This window comes from Ranitomeya variabilis, chromosome 7 (assembly GCF_051348905.1).
Source record: "Ranitomeya variabilis isolate aRanVar5 chromosome 7, aRanVar5.hap1, whole genome shotgun sequence".
In the NCBI taxonomy this organism is placed as follows: domain Eukaryota; kingdom Metazoa; phylum Chordata; class Amphibia; order Anura; family Dendrobatidae; genus Ranitomeya; species Ranitomeya variabilis.
In genome coordinates, this window is record NC_135238.1 from 164,169,372 (window position 1) to 164,191,036 (window position 21,665).

At 43.0% G+C, this 21,665-nt stretch overlaps 1 protein-coding gene across 23 annotated transcripts in view; it reads left to right on the top strand.

The window, feature by feature from the left end:
- UNC80 (unc-80 subunit of NALCN channel complex) overlaps window positions 1-21,665 on the top strand; it is a 287,092-nt gene that overhangs the window by 22,190 nt on the left and 243,237 nt on the right. For 18 of the 23 annotated variants that reach the window (XM_077272205.1, XM_077272209.1, XM_077272212.1 and 15 more), the window contains exons 9-16: window positions 129-260; window positions 406-622; window positions 1,623-1,763; window positions 1,849-2,117; window positions 17,855-18,202; window positions 18,461-18,592; window positions 20,836-20,989; window positions 21,194-21,342. In XM_077272205.1, the coding sequence (XP_077128320.1) occupies window positions 129-260; window positions 406-622; window positions 1,623-1,763; window positions 1,849-2,117; window positions 17,855-18,202; window positions 18,461-18,592; window positions 20,836-20,989; window positions 21,194-21,342 (1,542 nt within the window). The remainder of the gene's footprint in view (window positions 1-128; window positions 261-405; window positions 623-1,622; window positions 1,764-1,848; window positions 2,118-17,854; window positions 18,203-18,460; window positions 18,593-20,835; window positions 20,990-21,193; window positions 21,343-21,665) is intronic. The other 5 variants (XM_077272207.1, XM_077272220.1, XM_077272215.1 and 2 more) reach the window with 3 other exon arrangements.

A 21,665-nucleotide genomic window follows, 5' to 3' on the forward strand; every position in this document is an offset into this window, starting at 1 on the left:
TATACCCACATTTAACGAGATAGGTGGCAAAGTGGTCCATTAATAAGTCAAATAATTGACGGATGAAAGCTCTTCACAGAAGAGTTGTATTTTGGTAGATCTTCTTATAGAAAGTTTTTATGTTAAAGGATATGACCAAATGTAATGAAGAAGACAGGTCATTGGGCACCGAGCCATATGCCAAAGTATCACTGACCAATCTACGAAGATCTGCAATACCAGATCTCTCCTCAGATATTGGAATCAACATTTTCAAAAGGGTAAGAAATCAAGCCTTAATATTTTACCAAGAACAATGCAGATTTTTTAAACAAATATAACTTTCAAAACTATTATCTTAACTTCAAACGCATTACATAAAAATCATTTCTGTGCTCTAAATCATCTATATTTGTGATTCCGCAGCTGAGGACCCGAAGAGATGATAGAGAGCGTAAGGGATCAATACCATATCACCATCAAGGGAAGAAACGGCAGCGTAGGATTGGGATGCCCTTTCTCCTGCACGAGGACCACTTGGATGTCTCCCCAACCCGCAGTACGTTTTCCTTTGGGAGTATTTCTGGGATTGGAGAGGACAGGCGCACTATTGAGAAAGGGGGCTGGCAAACCACAATATTAGGTGAGTTTGGTAGCTGTAGGTTACGTATTGTAAGGTATAATTTGTCAGCCTTGTGAAAAATGTGTTTTAGAACTGCTTGCACATTTTTCACAAAAAATCCCTAATCCTCATGTAAAGTTTAGAGATGAGGTGCTAAATTTAGAAAAGAATGGAGCAGAGAGGAAATGTATTACAATTTTACAACATGATGTCAGCTAATAGCAAATGCTGGGTTGTTGTTTAGGACTGTAGACTTTTTTTTTTAGATAAAATGACACCATCATACATTCATTGGTAGCTGTAGCTGACAACAACCTGGGACACTCTGTATGGGTCTAGAAAAGGCACCAGAAGTGGCATATAGAGGTTAAGGGGTCACCTATAGGAGTGGATGATGGGTAGGGTGGTGTTATTCAAGTATATACTGTATGTGTAAAGGTTTTCAGAAATTACTGCTAAGTTAGCTGGTGTGGAGAAGATTCTTGGTTGATATCCTTTCAGCCCACTTGGGACTACTCCACTTTCAGAAGTAGAAGGCTATATAGTCTTAGTTACGGTATATGATCCGAAAATCAAAATGTTGCAATCTGAAGAGGCTTAATTAAAATGTAGAGTTTTAGAAGTTTCTACATTGTCAGGAGTTTCTGAGTCTGTATGTTGGATGGTTTACGTGAAGGTAGACTTGTCTTAGCTTCTCTTTTTCTGATGAGTGATTTTAGGTCAAGTAAAAGGACGAAAATAGCCAATGTGGATTGTATACAGTTACTTGTACAAAAGACGGACTAATACGGTGCAAGCATGGCTTCTAATTATGATTTACTATAAAGCACAAACATCTACAAGACAAGTAAGATAGGTGGGAATAGTAATTGACAGTCCTTGTACTTTTTGGGGTGAAATTGAGCCATGACCCCATACTTTTAGCGCTATAACACTTTAGAACAGCAGCTGAATTATTTGGGGTCTATGACTGTTCTTCTCTATATTTCTACACATTCCAACATAGTTCGTGTTGCCATAGGTAAATTTACAAGGCGGGGAAGTTCTGATACTGCAACAGAGATGGAGAGCTTGAGTGCCAGACATTCTCACTCACATCATACTTTGCTAAGTGATCTCCCTGACCACCCCAACAGTCATGGCGAGAACACAGCTAAAGACGGTATGTTTTAATATTTATGAGTGTTAATTAATATCATGATGTTCTTTGGATTCGATAACCACAAAGCAACCCTAATTCTTTCCAGTGAGATCTCAAATTTCAACTATAACAGTGGCCACATTCAACACTACTCTCGCTTCATTCAATGTTGGCTATGCTGACTTTTTTGCTGATCATATGAGAAAGCTGTGCAATCAAGTGCCCATCCCTGAGATGCCACATGAACCCCTCGCCTGTGCCAATCTACCACGAAGCCTAACAGATTCCTGCATTAACTACAGCAGCTTGGAGGACACAGAGCATATAGATGGGACCAACAACTTTGTCCACAAGAATGGCATGCTGGATCTCGCGGTATGGGAATAAATCTTTTTACACATTGCCACACTTGCTTGCTTTGTTGTGACTTTGACAAGTGTAAATGTAGTAGAATGCAGGTACTGAGTATGTCACCACGGAACAGACAGACCAACAGTTGAGGGGTTTAATAACAGGGATATGGTTCTCCTCGCAGGGAGGAAGCAATGCAAAATAACTAACAATAAAACAATGCAAAAATACGGGAGTTAAACAATATAACCGAATTAAGCAGGATTCCTTGAGAAAAGAACACTTATCAGTCTGAAGATGACTTGCTTGGAGGGTCGTCTTCTCCAACGTAGGCGCCGAGAAACAGTGGCACTTGTCGTCCCTCTGTTGTCCGTGGGCAGAGTAGTCTCTGAGAGCCTGCTGCCTGGGGTTTCGGGAATTAATGTAGTATGCACAGGCTCTGAGTCTTTAACTTTTACAGCACAACCTGGAAATCGGGCCTCCGCACTGTTGTCTCTATACCAGGAAAACAGGGGCTCCGCAATGTTAAGTCTCTGTACCAGGAAGACAGGGGCTCCGCAATGTTAAGTCTCTGTACCAGGAAGACAGGGTGTCATAGTCTCTAAAACGGGTCTCAAAGTGCCCCTCTCCAGTCACAGCAGAGTCCGCTTTATGTACTCACGAGATACAGTCTTTCTGGGCAGTCTCTCTCTATTTGTCCTCAGACCGGGAGCTCTCTCTCTCTTCTGAAGCGCAGCTGCACCCTGCTCTGTCTCCTGCGCGCGTCCCTTTCCCGCCCTGTGGCTGCTTCCTTTCTGTCCCAGTCTCTCAGTCTCTCCCTAGGGAACCCGCAGCACAGCTCAATGGTTCCGGGCACAGAGCCAAGAAGGTAACCGCCCCCAGACTCTTCTTGTGCTTTTAACTCCTTACATACCCCCCCTCTTTCTGCTCGCCATTCCACGGGTGAGATCTTCAGGAGTTCCTGTTGGCAATCTTCCAGTCCTTGCACAATCTGCTGCCAGATGAACTCGTCCTGATTGTAGCGAACAGGGGGTACACCAGCCGTTGAACGTTCAGAGCGTCTCAAACCAGCAGGGGTGGTGGTGTCAGCTGCTGTGGGAGGAGTCGAGGCTTCCTCCGATACGTTGGTAAAATCTGGCACCAGCCCTGTCCCTGGGTTCACTGGAAGAGATTCGGAGTCTTCCTCATCTTCCACATCTACATTGATCACTGGCGCCGCCGGTGGGGGTGCTGGAGTCAATTGGACTGATTCAGGATCTCGAGACAAACATGGGTGCAACATATTCCTGTGCAGCGTGCGGGTGGGAGTCCCTTCTTCCGTTTCGGGCTGGACCTCATAAACGGGGCCCCCGTTGCCGAGCCGCCGCTTCACTCGATACGGCCTTTTCTCCCACCGGTACTCTAGTTTGTTGTGTGGGCGCTTTTCCCTCACTAAGACTCGGTCTCCAGGACGCAGGGCTGTCCCCTTTTGAGGAGCTACCTGGGGATGCTCCAATTCTTGCAGCCGGTCCTGCACTAGACGTTGAATTGTCCGCAGCCGACGACGATGTTCTTGAACCCAGGAGTACACCCCCGTCCGTGGGTAGTCCTCCTCGGGTTCCAGCGCCAGCTCTGCCAGTCCCTTCCCGGGTCGGCCAAAGAACAGAGAGTAGGGGGGTGAATCCGGTGGTGCTGTGTTTACGATTGTTATACGCCCACACCAATTCAGGGACGGACTCAGTCCACTTCGCCTTCTGGTCCTCCTCCAGGGTCCTCAGCATTTGAATCAGAGTGCGGTTAAATCTTTCACAAGCCCCATTCCCCTGTGGATGATAAGGGGTGGTCCGGGACTTATCGATTTTGTACAGCTGGTGCAGCTCCTCCATCACTCTTCCGAGGAAGCAGGCCCCTTGATCAGAATGAATGCGCTTGGGACACCCGTACACCTGGATGAAGTGTTTGCAGATTGCGTGAGCCGCAGACTCGGCAGTCTGGTCCCGCGTGGGCGTCACTACGGCAAATTTAGTAAAGTGGTCTATCATCACTAAACAATGCTCATAACCTTGGTGTGCTGGTCCAATTGTCAAGTAATCTATTGCCAGTAGGTCCATGTGGCCAGAAGACCTCACCGTCTGTGGGAGCTCGTTGTTCTGGTGGTTTGACCAGCTCACAACTTCTGCATTGCCGACATACTTTATCCACAGTGTTCCTTAAGTGGGGGTAATAAAATAGGCGCTGTAACCACTGGATAGTCTTTTCTGGCCCAAAGTGTGCTCCTTTCTCATGTGCTTCCTTAGCCACCTGGTCTATCATGGACGAGGGAATCACTGTCTGCCATACAAGACTGAGTTCTGTTTGCAGGAATACCTTCCGTTACAGGATACCATCCCGCAACTCGAGCCTCTCCCACTGGCGTAGCATCTTCAGTACTTCAGGTGACATGGACCTCCTCTCATGTCAATTGGGCATTTGTTCAGACACGACCCACCTTCTCAACTGAGCTAGCTCCGGATCCTCCTGCTGTACTCGGACCCACTCATCGCGAGGCTGCTCCAGCAAGTTCGCACAGGCCTCTTCCTGTTCAATTTCCTGCGCCGCTGCCACCGTCCTGGCAGTCTCTCCAAAACCTGGAACCTCTACATCTTCCAGTTCTTCATCCTGGCTGGGTGCTGGTTTGCGATAGTTTACTCGGGAGAGGGCATCCGCATGTACATTCTCAGCTCCTCTTTTATACGAAATTCTGTATCGGAACTTGGCCATTCGGGCTACCCAACGTTGTTCTAGGGCGCCTAACTTGGCATTCTCGAGATGGGCCAACGGATTGTTATCGGTGCGTACACGAACTTCTAAGCCAGCCAGATATTCCGCGAACTTCTCAGTCATTGCCCACACCAGCGCCAACAGCTCCAACTTAAATGAACTGTAGTTTTCTGGATTCCTTTCTGAGTCATGCAGAGACCGACTGGCGTATGCGATGACGCGCTCTTTCCCGTCCTGCATCTGCGACAGTACAGCCCCGAGGCCCTGCAGGCTCCCATCAGTGTGCAAGATGAACGGTTGTGTGAAGTCAGCGTAGGCCAGCACGGGGGCCTCCGTCAAAGCCTTCTTCAAAGCCAAGAATGCCTCCTCCTGATGCTTCCCTCACTGTATGTTCCTGTTTTTGGCGCAAGAGGGCACTCCCCTCAACAACTCCTGGAGTGGATTAGCAAGGCGGGTAAAGTCTTTTACAAAGCGTCTGAAATATCCCGTGAGTCCCAGGAACGCACGCACATCTTTCACCGTTTTTGGAGTTGGCCACTCTTGTACCGCAGCGATCTTCTCCTGGGAAGGCCTCACCCCCTCAGCGGAGACAACATGTCCCAAGTATTTAATCTCGGTACGGAAGAGGTGGCATTTCTGGGGTTTCACTTTCAAGCCATACTTCTGTAGCCGACTCAGAACTTGCTCTAGCCTCTGCAGATGCTCCTCAAAGGTGGGGGCAAAGACGATGATATCATCCAAGTAGATCAAAGTGGCTTCAAAGTTCAGGTCTCCCAGACATCTCTCCATGAGTCGCTGAAATGTTCCTGGGGCGTTTGCTAGGCCGAAGGGCATCCGGTCAAACTCATACAGTCCCATCGGAAGGATGAAAGCCGTCTTGGCGCGGTCTTGCTCAGACATGGGCACCTGCCAATAGCCGCTGGCCAAGTCTAACGTGGAGAAATATCTGGCATTCCCTAGTGCCGTCAGGGACTCCTCTATCCTGGGCAGTGGGTACGAGTCCCGCACTGTGCAAGCGTTGAGCCGCCGATAGTCCACACAGAACCGCAGGGACCCGTCTTTCTTTCTCACCAAGACGATAGGGGCAGCCCACGGGCTCTGACTCTCATGTATAACTCCCTTCTTCAGCATGTGTGACAGCATTCCCTTCACCTCCTGGTACATCTGTGGGGGTATTTGGCGGTACCGTTCCCGGATTGGTGCCGCATCCCCGGTGGGTATCTCGTGGGTGATGGCCGTGGTACGTCCAAAGTCATCTTCATCTTTGGCGAACGCATCCTGAAATTTCCCCAATACAGCTTCTACCTGAGGTACCTGCTGCGGAGTAAGTTCCGAGAGCTCCACCCTCATGCGTTCCAGTATCTGGCGCCCTTCTTGCATTAATCTGGGGTCCGGAGCTGCCTCCGCCTTGACGGTCACCAGCCACGGGTCTTCTGGCCTTGCTGTCAGCTGTACCGCCTCAGTGGGGACCAACTCGTCTGGAAGGCCCAGGACTTGAGCGACTTCGCTTCTAGGGGGCAACATTGTATCTGTCTCCCCCAAATTGATACAGCGCACAAGGACAGTTCCATCCCGCACGTTAGCCAGGGACCGTGCGACCAATATTCCTGACGGCAGCTGGTCGGCTCTGCTGGGCTCAATTTGGACTTCGACCCCCTCCAGCGGGATGCCAGCTCGTTCAGGCAGGGGAAGCACTGTCTGCCCAGGGGGCAACACTCGATTGACGGAGGCGGGGACGACGACTTTGCCGAGTTCCTTTCCGTCGCTGTATGCTTCCAGGACCTGGGCGGTCCGTATCAGTTGTAGGAAGACACTTCTCTGGGGGGTTTGATCGCTCCATTGTTGTAGGAACTGTTCCGGGGACTCGTTGAAAACGAGGCTTCCGAGGTCTTTTAACACATTCATGCCCAGGGTCACGGTATGGTCTTTAGCTACCTCTCCATCCACCAGTACCACTCCTCTCCTCCCGAGGTCTTTTCCGCAGACTTCTATGTTCATCCATACCACCCCTGCGACTGGGATGGGCAAGTGATTGGCCGCCATAAGTTTGATCACAGGGCCCCATTCGGGCCGTAGCGCCTCTGTGAAGTGATGGCGGAAATATCTCTCAGGCATGGTGGTCACTTGTGAGCCGGTGTCCATCAAGCATCGCACTGCTCTTCCATTGATTTCTGCCCAGACCAGAGGGCACATGGAAACAAGGCTGTGGGGACTTTTACTCCTCCTCCTCTGTTCTTCACGCTCTGAGCGGCGCCCCTCAAGCCCAGAGCCACCTAGTTTAAAGGAGGATGTGGGGATGGTCGGCTCTGCCGGGGACACCATCGAGCAATGTGGCCGGACTCTCCACAAGTGTAGCATGTAAGAGGGCTTCTCCTCCTGGTAGTTTCACCCTCCCTTCGGGGGGCAGCTTCTCTGTCTCGCACCAGAGGGCCAGGCCCCTCTGCCAGAGTTCTTCTGGTGGCCGCCATTTCTTCACGGACCTGTCTAATCTCCATTCTCAGGTCCTCCACCCACTGGGGAATATTGCCTGCGGTGGTGGTTACCTCCCCGCTCTGCACCCTTCCTACCAGCCCCGTCACTCCCTGTTCTTGTTCTCGCACACGCGCCTCACTGCCAACCTCAGAGAAAGTCATGTCTGGCTTTACTTGCATGCGCTCTCGCAGTGCCTGTTTCATCATTGCGTCACGCAGTCCTGTCACTAGCTGATCTCTGAGCACCACATCAACTGACCCTACTCCTACACCGTCCTTTCGTCTGATAGCAGTGTGAAGCTCTTGTAGGGCGTTCATAAGTTGGGTCACGGTCTCCCCCTCCCGTTGTACCCGGTGAAACAGTCGCATGCGAAGTTCCCCTACGTCAGTGGGGTCCCCATGCGTTTCCTCAAGTATGCGCAGCACTTTGTCCAGGGTATCTCTCTCCCGGGGGAACCTATGCATGACAGAATCCCGCGCCTCCCCCTCCAGGGCCATCAATGCAATTTCTGCCTCCAGGGCTGGTGTCATGGGGTACATACGCATCATTCCCCGGATACACTCTGTCCAACTCCACAACATTACATTGTTCCCAGTGAACCTTGGCAAATTATTCAACATGGCTCCCAGGGAAATGCTAGACCTGGGAACTTCCCCAGCTGCTTGGTCTGCCTTGTCCGCGCTACCGTGTGACATCCTGCCGACTACGCCAAATGTAATAGAATGCAGGTACTGAGTATGTCACCACGGAACAGACAGACCAACAGTTGAGGGGTTTAATAACAGGGATATGGTTCTCCTCGCAGGGAGGAAGCAATGCAAAATAACTAACAATAAAACAATGCAAAAATACGGGAGTTAAACAATATAACCGAATTAAGCAGGATTCCTTGAGAAAAGAACACTTATCAGTCTGAAGATGACTTGCTTGGAAGGTCGTCTTCTCCAACGTAGGCGCCGAGAAACAGTGGCACCTTTCTTCCCTCTGTTGTCCGTGGGCAGAGTAGTCTCTGAGAGCCTGCTGCCTGGGGTTTCGGGAGTTAATGTGGTATGCACAGGCTCTGAGTCTTTAACTTTTACAGCACAACCTGGAAATCGGGGCTCCGCACTGTTGTCTCTATACCAGGAAAACAGGGGCTCCGCAATGTTAAGTCTCTGTACCAGGAAGACAGGGGCTCCGCAATGTTAAGTCTCTGTACCAGGAGTCAGGGTGTCATAGTCTCTAAAACGGGTCTCAAAGTGCCCCTCTCCAGTCACAGCAGAGTCCGCTTTATGTACTCACGAGATACAGTCTTTCTGGGCAGTCTCTCTCTATTTGTCCTCAGACCGGGAGCTCTCTCTCTCTCTCTTCTGAAGCGCAGCTGCACCCTGCTCTGCACGCTGCTCTGTCTCCTGCGCGCGTCCCTTTCCCGCCCTGTGGCTGCTTCCTTTCTGTCCCAGTCTCTCAGTCTCTCCCTAGGGAACCCGCAGCACAGCTCAATGGTTCCGGGCACAGAGCCAAGAAGGTAACCGCCCCCAGACTCTTCTTGTGCTTTTAACTCCTTACATAGAAATATAACATTTTCCAAGCGAAGCAAGTATGATATATATACAGCTCTGGGAAAAATTAAGAGACCACTGCAAAATGTTCAGTTTGTCTGATTTTTCTCTTTATAGGTATATTTTTGAGTAAAGTGTAAATTGTTCTTTTATTCTATAAACTACTGTCAACATGTCTCCGAAGTTCCAAGCAATAGATTTTGTATTTTTTTCTGACAAAGAAAGATGGTCAAAATTAAAAAACAAAAAACCAGTGCTTTCAGACCTCAAATAATTAAAGAAAACAAGTTCCCAATCATCACATCATATTGATATTTCCAGCAAAAAGATACCTCGGATTATAATACTATAGTCAAGTACACTAATCAGAAGGTGCTATAGTGGTATCTAAATTAGTACTAATGGGAAACAGGTTCAACGTGAAAGCAGATATTTAAACATACAAAAAGACACGTATGCAAGAACAATGATAGAAAACTTTATTAGTACATATAAAAAGTCAATAAAATATTGTAGCCAATAGTGCTTAGTGAGCCAAAAATAGCAACAAAAGGCGTCACCAACAGGAGGGCAAGATATTAACAAAAATAAATAAATAAACACATAGCAAGACCACAATGGGATGAATAGGAAAAAAGGGATCATACACAAAGGGTTAGTATAAAATAGTTACCAGAGATAAATATAAATAAGTATAAATATATACCCCAGTGTTAGGAACCAAAAAATCCTAAATATGTAAACAGTGATGGAAATGGATTCTGGACCATGGGTAAGAATAAAGGTGCATAGTGTAAAGACTTAGGGGAAAAAAAAAACAAAAACAAAAAAAAAACAACAAGCCAAGTCCTAGCTACCCAGGTACATGAAACCCAAATGTACAACTAATTCAATCAAAGTGGTCAGCATAAATAAGTATGAATGAATCTTACCAGCACATGTGTGGAGACGCCGCAACCCCTATGCGCATTTCGGCAGAGTGCCTTCCTCAGGGGGAATGGCATCACAGCTGAAATAAGACCCTTTTATATGAGTCATGACCAATGGAAGGAGATGTATCTGTGCACATGACCGGAAACCAGACCGCAAGGGATGCTGGTACTTGTAGTAAAACTTAGATCCTGTGCTCATGACCAATGGAAGGAGATGTATCTGTGCACATGACCGGAAACCAGACCGCAAAGGATGCTGGTTCTTGTAGTAAAACTTAAATCCTGTGCTCATGACCAATGGAAGGAGATGTATCTGTGCACATGACCGGAAACCAGACCGCAAGGGATGCTGGTACTTGTACTAAAACTTAAATCCTGTGCTCAAGAACCGGCGCACGTGACCTGATACGGCCCCGTCCAGCAGAGTCAGCGAGTGCGTCATGGGTGAGGGCGGGGAACCGGGGAGAGGCTGCCAGGGACGCGCCGAGGACAGCGCGGACATGGAGCGACCCCCCGGACCCCGCCCCCAGCCATGGAGAGACGCTGTCGCCGGCAATGTCAGCAGGGGTGCCAGTGCACGCGCGCACAGAGAAAACTAGATCGAGTGAAGATATATAGTTAACCCCATGTTCTCATAACAGACGGAATATAGAGCACTATAGCATAGTTGCATACTGTGCATTATAAAAATGATTAAAACAAGTCTAGTGACTATATAACATCAAATTAAGAAAACATGGAACCTACAAGAGGCAAATATATATCTATATATATATCTAACACACCTGCATGAAAGTGAAAGTGAAGTGAAAAAAAAATAAAAAATAAAAATTAAAATTTATGTATAAAATATAAATATATAGTGTATAGTGAAAAGACAACCAGTACGCCGACTGGTGAAGTGCCAACGAACCAAAAATTACACTAGGGGTAAAAGTGCTGAAGTGAGTAACCAAAAAAATTGAAATAAATATTGTATATTATGTAAACACATCATATTGGTGCTCATAAAACCCATATCGCAAATCATTGCATATATCATACCCAAAATAAGTGGTGATGATCAAAATATAAAAAGAGAAGAAAAACAAGTGAAAAATAAACAAAAAGTAAAAAACGTATATAAATACCTTATTAGATATAATAACATAGTACTATCAGTGCATATATGTGCACATACATAATGGTGTCCATATATATACAGGTCCTTCTCAAAAAATTAGCATATAGTGTTAAATTTCATTATTTACCATAATGTAATGATTACAATTAAACTTTCATATATTATAGATTCATTATCCACCAACTGAAATTTGTCAGGTCTTTTATTGTTTTAATACTGATGATTTTGGCATACAACTCCTGATAACCCAAAAAACCTGTCTCAATAAATTAGCATATTTCACCCGTCCAATCAAATAAAAGTGTTTTTTAATAACAAACAAAAAAACCATCAAATAATAATGTTCAGTTATGCACTCAATACTTGGTCGGGAATCCTTTGGCAGAAATGACTGCTTCAATGCGGCGTGGCATGGAGGCAATCAGCCTGTGACACTGCTGAGATGTTATGGAGGCCCAGGATGCTTCAATAGCGGCCTTAAGCTCATCCAGAGTGTTGGGTCTTGCGTCTCTCAACTTTCTCTTCACAATATCCCACAGATTCTCTATGGGGTTCAGGTCAGGAGAGTTGGCAGGCCAATTGAGCACAGTAATACCATGGTCAGTAAACCATTTACCAGTGGTTTTGGCACTGTGAGCAGGTGCCAGGAAGCATGAAGTGCTCCAAAATCTCCTGATAGCTAGCTGCATTGACCCTGCCCTTGATGAAACACAGTGGACCAACACCAGCAGCTGACATGGCACCCCACACCACTGACTGTGGGTACTTGACACTGGACTTCAGGCATTTTGGCATTTCCTTCTCCCCAGTCTTCCTCCAGACTCTGGCACCTTGATTTCCGAATGACATGCAAAATTTGCTTTCATCAGAAAAAAGTACTTGGGACCACTTAGCAACAGTCCAGTGCTGCTTCTCTGTAGCCCAGGTCAGGCGCTTCTGCCGCTGTTTATGGTTCAAAAGTGGCTTTACCTGGGGAATGCGGCACCTGTAGCCCATTTCCTGCACACGCCTGTGCACGGTGGCTCTGGATGTTTCCACACCAGACTCAGTCCACTGCTTCCTCAGGTTCCCCAAGGTCTGGAATCGGTCCTTCTCCACAATCTTCCTCAGGGTCCGGTCACCTCTTCTCGTTGTACAGCGTTTTCTGCCACATTGTTTCCTTCCAACAGACTTACCATTGAGGTGCCTTGATACAGCACTCTGGGAACAGCCTATTTGTTGAGAAATTTCTTTCTGGGTCTTACCCTCTTGCTTGAGGGTGTCAATGATGGCCTTCTTGACATCTGTCAGGTCGCTAGTCTTACCCATGATGCGGGTTTTGAGTAATGAACCAGGCAGGGAGTTTTTAAAAGCCTCAGGTATCTTTTGCATGTGTTTAGAGTTAATTAGTTGATTCAGAAGATTAGGGTAATAGGTCGTTTAGAGAACCTTTTCTTGATATGCTAATTTATTGAGACAGGTTTTTTGGGTTACCAGGAGTTGTATGCCAAAATCATCAGTATTAAAACAATAAAAGACCTGACAAATTTCAGTTGGTGGATAATGAATCTATAATATATGAAAGTTTAATTGTAATCATTACATTATGGTAAATAATGAAATTTAACACTATATGCTAATTTTTTGAGAAGGACCTGTATATATATATATATACATAAATAGATATAAATATGATAAATATTATTGCATGGAACTCATTATATAAGTAATAACAAAATAATAAATAAAAAAATGAAAATAATAAATAAAAAAGTCCTTTGGAGATAAACAGACAAAGGGGATGATAAGTAAACGTCTTCAGATGGTCCGTGCTTCCCTGAAGACCACAGGATAAAGTCCCATATATAAACAGTTGGTTCGGTAGTGATTCTTCATCCAATACTCCTACTTCAATGTATTAGAGAAGAATATAAACTGACAAGGCCATGGTCATACTACAAGGGTATATAAGATAGCACAAATTAGTATATTGATAAAAACAAATTAAAAACAATATAAATAAAACCAAAGCAAAAAGATGCCATTAAAAATATAGTATATATATATACATAACCACTAACTGCACGAGGTCAGAAAACTAGCTAAAAGGGGCAAAACTCAGAGATTCGTTAAGACCATTAGGATGGAGGGTACGTAAGGTCCATATCCATTTTGCTTCTTTTAGGGCTAGACGACGACTAAGGTTACCCCCACGAAGATTGGGTATAATGTGGTCAATGCCTTTGACTCGGAGACCAGATGGGTCACAGGCATGATGTTGCTTAAAATGTCTTGGAATTGTCTTTAGTTGTTCCAAGTCATCTATTTTTGCTGCTGCAATAATATCACGCACGTGTTCCCTGACTCTAATCTTCAAAGTGCGAGTAGTCAGGCCTATATAGATTAGAGAACAGGGACAGGTGGCGTGATAAATAACAGTTTGTGTAGAACAATTAATTGAATGCGTGATCACAAAAGTACGTCCATCAGAAGAAAGGAACTCCTTAGTTTTTTCAATATTGGGACAGGCAATGCATTTTCCACAAGGACTGCATCCCCATGTCTTAGTCACACTTTTGCCCTTATAGCCGAAGATTTGAGGTTGATTGGTTGGTGAATAATAGCTTTTAACCAAATGGTCACGCAGGTTGTCACATCTACGAGCGGTGACAACCGGTCTATCAGGTAGGTATTGTCTTAGAGTTTTATCTGCCAATAATATCGGCCAGTGTCTCTGCATGACCTCATACATCATTTGCCACTGTGAGTGGTAACGTGTCACCATTCTTGGGGAGTCCAATCGTGGTTTTGTTTTTTTAGAGAACATAAGATCATGGCGATTGGCATTTTTTGCACGGTTGTAAGCATATTTGATAGAGCGTTTGCTATAACCCCGTTCACAAAACCTATCCCTCATTTCCTTTGCACGTTCTTCAAAATCAGAGTTAGTAGAACAAAGGCATCTAAGCCTCAAAAATTGGCCGACCGGGACTGACCTCACTACCATTACGTCAAAAAATTCGATTTGGCAAGTATGGTATTTATACGTAAGTTTTATGTTGCAAGAATTATTATTAAGGTTAGAAAAGAACTCCTCCAACTCAACAGGGGTACCTCGCCAGATCAGGAAGATGTCGTCGATGTACCGGGCCCAAAGAATAACCCGGTCCATCGACGAACCCTGATCTGAATTTTTGGACGTAATGGTAAAGAAGGATAATACGGGTTTATTGCAGACTGATCTATTCAGAAAAGAAACTGCAGTTAATTCTATTTTACACGCTGCATCATCCCACCCACCACATGTAGTGAGGTCAGTCCCGGTCGGCCAATTTTTGAGGCTTAGATGCCTTTGTTCTACTAACTCTGATTTTGAAGAATGTGCAAAGGAAATGAGGGATAGGTTTTGTGAACGGGGTTATAGCAAACGCTCTATCAAATATGCTTACAACCGTGCAAAAAATGCCAATCGCCATGATCTTATGTTCTCTAAAAAAACAAAACCACGATTGGACTCCCCAAGAATGGTGACACGTTACCACTCACAGTGGCAAATGATGTATGAGGTCATGCAGAGACACTGGCCGATATTATTGGCAGATAAAACTCTAAGACAATACCTACCTGATAGACCGGTTGTCACCGCTCGTAGATGTGACAACCTGCGTGACCATTTGGTTAAAAGCTATTATTCACCAACCAATCAACCTCAAATCTTCGGCTATAAGGGCAAAAGTGTGACTAAGACATGGGGATGCAGTCCTTGTGGAAAATGCATTGCCTGTCCCAATATTGAAAAAACTAAGGAGTTCCTTTCTTCTGATGGACGTACTTTTGTGATCACGCATTCAATTAATTGTTCTACACAAACTGTTATTTATCACGCCACCTGTCCCTGTTCTCTAATCTATATAGGCCTGACTACTCGCACTTTGAAGATTAGAGTCAGGGAACACGTGCGTGATATTATTGCAGCAGCAAAAATAGATGACTTGGAACAACTAAAGACAATTCCAAGACATTTTAAGCAACATCATGCCTGTGACCCATCTGGTCTCCGAGTCAAAGGCATTGACCACATTATACCCAATCTTCGTGGGGGTAACCTCAGTCGTCGTCTAGCCCAAAAAGAAGCAAAATGGATATGGACCTTACGTACCCTCCATCCTAATGGTCTTAACGAATCTCTGAGTTTTGCCCCTTTTAGCTAGTTTTCTGACCTCGTGCAGTTAGTGGTTATGTATATATATATACTATATTTTTAATGGCATCTTTTTGCTTTGGTTTTATTTATATTGTTTTTAATTTGTTTTTATCAATATACTAATTTGTGCTATCTTATATACCCTTGTAGTATGACCATGGCCTTGTCAGTTTATATTCTTCTCTAATACATTGAAGTAGGAGTATTGGATGAAGAATCACTACCGAACCAACTGTTTATATATGGGACTTTATCCTGTGGTCTTCAGGGAAGCACGGACCATCTGAAGACGTTTACTTATCATCCCCTTTGTCTGTTTATCTCCAAAGGACTTTTTTATTTATTATTTTCATTTTTTTATTTATTATTTTGTTATTACTTATATAATGAGTTCCATGCAATAATATTTATCATATTTATATCTATTTATGTATATATATATATATATGGACACCATTATGTATGTGCACATATATGCACTGATAGTACTATGTTATTATATCTAATAAGGTATTTATATACGTTTTTTACTTTTTGTTTATTTTTCACTTGTTTTTCTTCTCTTTTTATATTTTGATCATCACCACTTATTTTGGGTATGATATATGCAATGATTTGCGATATGGGTTTTATGAGCACCAATATGATGTGTTTACATAATATACAATATTTATTTCAATTTTTTTGGTTACTCACTTCAGCACTTTTACCCCTAGTGTAATTTTTGGTTCGTTGGCACTTCACCAGTCGGCGTACTGGTTGTCTTTTCACTATACACTATATATTTATATTTTATACATAAATTTTAATTTTTATTTTTTATTTTTTTTTCACTTCACTTTCACTTTCATGCAGGTGTGTTAGATATATATATATAGATATATATTTGCCTCTTGTAGGTTCCATGTTTTCTTAATTTGATGTTATATAGTCACTAGACTTGTTTTAATCATTTTTATAATGCACAGTATGCAACTATGCTATAGTGCTCTATATTCCGTCTGTTATGAGAACATGGGGTTAACTATATATCTTCACTCGATCTAGTTTTCTCTGTGCGCGCGTGCACTGGCACCCCTGCTGACATTGCCGGCGACAGCGTCTCTCCATGGCTGGGGGCGGGGTCCGGGGGGTCGCTCCATGTCCGCGCTGTCCTCGGCGCGTCCCTGGCAGCCTCTCCCCGGTTCCCCGCCCTCACCCATGACGCACTCGCTGACTCTGCTGGACGGGGCCGTATCAGGTCACGTGCGCCGGTTCTTGAGCACAGGATTTAAGTTTTAGTACAAGTACCAGCATCCCTTGCGGTCTGGTTTCCGGTCATGTGCACAGATACATCTCCTTCCATTGGTCATGAGCACAGGATCTAAGTTTTACTACAAGTACCAGCATCCTTTGCGGTCTGGTTTCCTGTCATGTGCACAGATACATCTCCTTCCATTGGTCATGACTCATATAAAAGGGTCTTATTTCAGCTGTGATGCCATTATCCCTGAGGAAGGCACTCTGCCGAAATGCGCATAGGGGTTGCGGCGTCTCCACACATGTGCTGGTAAGATTCATTCATACTTATTTATGCTGACCACTTTGATTGAATTAGTTGTACATTTGGGTTTCATGTACCTGGGTAGCTAGGACTTGGCTTGTTGTTTTTTTTTTTTTTGTTTTTTTGTTTTTTCCCCTAAGTCTTTACACTATGCACCTTTATTCTTACCCATGGTCCAGAATCCATTTCCATCACTGTTTACATATTTAGGATTTTTTGGTTCCTAACACTGGGGTATATATTTATACTTATTTATATTTATCTCTGGTAACTATTTTATACTAACCCTTTGTGTACGATCCCTTTTTTCCTATTCATCCCATTGTGGTCTTGCTATGTGTTTATTTATTTATTTTTGTTAATATCTTGCCCTCCTGTTGGTGACGCCTTTTGTTGCTATTTTTGGCTCACTAAGCACTATTGGCTACAATATTTTATTGACTTTTTATATGTACTAATAAAGTTTTCTATCATTGTTCTTGCATACGTGTCTTTTTGTATGTTTAAAGTTCCTAATCATTTAGAAACAACAATACTAATGTTTTAACTAAGGAAGAGTTCAGAAATCAATATTTTGTGGAATAACCATGATTTTTAATCACAGCTTTCATGCGTCTTGGCATGCTTTCCACCAGTCTTTCACACTGCTTCTGGCGAAAAAATGTAAGCAGTTCTTCTTTGTTTGATGGCTTTTGACTATCCATCATCCTCTTCGTTACATTCCAGAGGTTTTCAGTGGGGTTCAGGTCTGGAGATTGGGCTGCCCAGGACAGGGTTTTGATGTGGTGGTCTTTTAATTTTTGCCAGAGCTGTATATAAACTGGTGTACGCAGACAGTAAATGGGCCCTAAGGAAGAACAATATATGGGCAGTCAAATAGCTCATCATAGTGCACAATTCCACATGTTTTGGAGGTGGAAATGGGCCTCCTTACCTCTTGGGCTCCTGAACGGCTGCAGATGTTGCACCAATGAAATGCTGCCACTATATATATATATATATATATATATATATATATATATATATATATATATATATACACAGTGTACATAATGGCTGCATATCATTAGTGCAACATCTTCAGCCGCCCAGGAGCCCAAGAGGTAAAAAGGTCCATTTTCACCTGCAAAACAAATGGAATTGTGCATTCCTCTATATATAGAGGAAACATAGGGCAATTCATGTGTAAATTTTATGTGATTTTATGCAATGTTTTGTTCTGTCTACTTAGGTTGTTCTTAAAGCGGTATACCTTGTTCTGAACCATGATATCAGTTCCCGGATCTGTGATGTGGCCCTGAATATTGTAGACTGTCTCCTCCAGCTGGGAGTTGTACCATGCGTTGAGAAAAAGAGAAAAAAGAGTGAGAACAAAGAGAACGAACCGACTATTGTGTCAGGACCAGCTTCAGTTAGTGGGGAAAAGAGACAAAGTGAAGGGAACTTCCAAATGAAAGGAAATTCCCGCGGATCAAGTTGTGGCTTTGGAGGTGCCTCAAGTGGTGGGACAGGAGGTGGTGGAGGAGGAGATGATGGGAGCGGGGATGATCAGTACAAGAATGGAAAAAATGCTGAAAAGGTAAATATTAAATTGATATTGTCAGAAGCTAAATATTAAATATAAAACATGCTATGATATTATTGCATGGAATTAGTGCTGAGATTTTAAGAATTTGAAGTATTTTCATCATATTAGTACAATTTTCATCATTAGTTTATAAAATGCATCATGAAAACTGGAAAAAATAATAATTGTATTTATCACAGTTACCAATAGCATTTTATGCGGTCCATGTTGTTCTATATTATAGTCATTACTAACATTTTATCTCTTAAGGATGAGAATGTCCCAGTAACCACCCACAAACTGGCGCTGACCATGCTCATCAAACTGGTGAAGTCATTAGGGTGTGCATATGGCTGTGGTGAGGGACATCGAGGGTTGTCTGGAGATCGTCTAAGAAATCAGGTTTGTTGCGGAATGTATTACAATTTCTGTGAAATATTCAGTGAAGGCAGCTTAATCTAATCTGATGAGAAAATTGAGAAACTGAGAAGAGAACGTAGGCAGCACAGGATCTGGCAACTGATGTGAATCTTGACAGTGTGTACAATGCACACTGTCAGGTTTCGCCAATCTACAGTTACATAGAGTGACTGCAGAAATGTATCTCAAGCTCACTAATCTTCTTTAACGATATCATACAAAAAATGTCTCACATTCACTTTATACCCAATGAATGGTTCCTATGAATTTCATTATATAGAAAAAAGCACAAAGAAAAGCTTGGTCATTTTCCAATGTTGGGTGCTAAAAAAAAAGCCATTTAGTCATGCTGGATTAAAAAGTAGACTCCCCCTGGAGATTTTGTGTCACAGGCTAAGGTTTACCTTGCAAATTTGACCATGACAGTGGTCACGTGGTCAAAGATCGCTGTACGATTCTATTACATAACAGCATGGAGCAAGTAAATGGCATCACATAGTGACCCACAAGATCATAGAATCCTAGAATGTTAGAGTTGAAAGAGATCTCCAGGGACATCATGTCCAACCCCCTTCTCAATGCAGGATTCACTAAACCATCTTAGACAGGTGTCTTTCCAGCCTCTGTTTGAAGACTTCCATTAAAGGAGAGCTCACCACCTCTCGTGGCAGCCTGTTCCACTCATTGATCACCCTAACTGTCAAAAGGTTTTCTCTAATATCTAATCTGTATCTTCTCCCTTTCAGTTTCATTCCATCGCTTCTTGTGTTTCCATGTGCAAATGAGAATAAGAATGATCCCACTACACTGTGACAGCCCTTCAGATATTTGTAGACAGCTATTAAGTCTCCTCTTAGCCTTTTTTTTTGCAATCTAAACATTCCCAGATCTTTTAACCATTCTTTGTAGCACATACTTTGCAGTTCCTTCACCATCCTGGTCGCTCTTTGTTGCATAGTTTGGTCGCAGAACAAACTTGTGAGAGTAGATTATATGGGGTAATTCAACTTTTATCTGCACAGAACATGAAATACATACATCAGCTTCTTAATACAGCATAACAGGAAGTCTGAAAGACCTTTTACCAGAGAGAAAGTGAAACCAAAGTACAACAAGTATATGCATTACATTCAACTAAGCATATAACAGTAACAACATCACCATCTACTGTCAGAAAAGTGTAAACTCCTCCTGCACACAAATAAGTCTGTATCTGTTGCATTTCTGCCAACACTCTTCTCTGAACTCGCTCCAGTTTTTCAATGTCTTTTTCAAAATGTGGTGACCAGAACTGGACACAGTATTCCAGATGAGGTCTGACCAAGGAGGAGTAGATTTTACAAATTAGAAAATTTCTGTGAATTGTGTCTTACTTGTTGTGTTACCTTCTGGGTCTTATTTACTTGCATCATGCTAAAATGAAGCAATGGCAAACACTGATTTTTGGCTGTGCAATGTGTTAAAGTTGCCATGTAGCCGCAGCCTTAGGCATCATTTAACAACAGTTTTCAGACATAATGCAAAATCAAAAACATTTGCACAACTTTTCTGTTATGTGCTGTTGCATGACTATTTAAGAGCTACGATTTGGCTGTAAATCTACATTGAATTGTTCCTTTTGCTATGTTTGCAATGCGACTCCATTAACAATCAGTAGATGCAATGTTGCCATATGTAGTATACTCCTAACTTTCCTGTCTAAGATAATAAGAATAAAGGTAGAAAGGTAGATGTATACAAAAATAGATGAAAACCACAAACGTAAAAGCATTTCAAGAAGTTTGTTAAAAAATAGTATTATTATTGAGATATGAATTCAAATAAAATAGTAAAAATATTAAAATAAAAAAATTATTAAAAAAGTACAACAGTGGAGACATATAAATGCATTGACTCAAATAAACCCATTAATGTACTATTGGACATTTTATGGACTTTCACGCATAATTAAAGAAGCAACTCCCAAGAAAATGTTTATTCTTCTTAAATCTGCGTAAATGCAATGAAATACTTACCGATGGCTATCTTCCCGGATTTCTTACATTCATGACTTCATTTCCGACTCCCTGGATGTTACAAGGATTTATGTGTGAATCGGACATTCTTGCGGCTTCTCTATTGTTTGCCTTTTACACCCGTAGTTCATGATTATTGTCAGAACCCTTACATTCCTCACTGCCTCTAGTGGTAAAATAACCGACTCATCCCTTGCTTGTCTTTTGCAGGCACAAAGCTGTCTTACTAAGCTTTATAAACTGGATAAAGTGCAATTCCGGCAAACAATGAAGGATTACGTTAATAAGGATTCTCTTAATAACGTTGTCGACTTCCTGCACGCACTTCTGGGATTCTGCATGGAGCCAGTGACCGACAGTAAGAGTAAATCAAGATCAATTTTCTAAAATCTACACAGAATTCCATTCCACATTTTCATTGAATTAACCGTAAATAATATATTCCATCCCAAAATTGAAAATGTAGGCCTGCGTAACATTACTGACTGTACTGATATGATTCAGTACTTTAGCTTTCGTAAAATACTTTGATTAACAATTACAATACCGTGCTACTGTGTATTTACAGATAGGGCTGGATTTGGAAATAATTTTGCAACAATGGACAATAAATCTACAGCACAAAGCGTGGAAGGCATTATTGTGAGCTCTATGTTTAAGTCTCTGATCACTCGCTGCGCTTCTACTACTCACGAGCTTCACAGTCCTGAGAACCTGGTAAGATCATCGGACGCTTCATCATGATACAAGTATTTTTAAGATTTCTTTTCCAAACACTATTTGATAATTCTTAGATGCTTTGTTTCATGACAGTATTTCTATTTATTTATTTACAAAATTATACACTTTTATGTCTTTTATTTTTCAATTACTTCCATAATATCATTATTAGCTCGAAGAGCCCTGCAAACTAGTCTCTCTAAAAAAAAGAGGTATAACTATTGCAGACTGTATGTATATTTCAGTATTATGGTTGTGTTTAGGGTATAGGTGAGGTTTGCTATTTATTTCTTGACAATAATTCCTTTTATACAAACAAA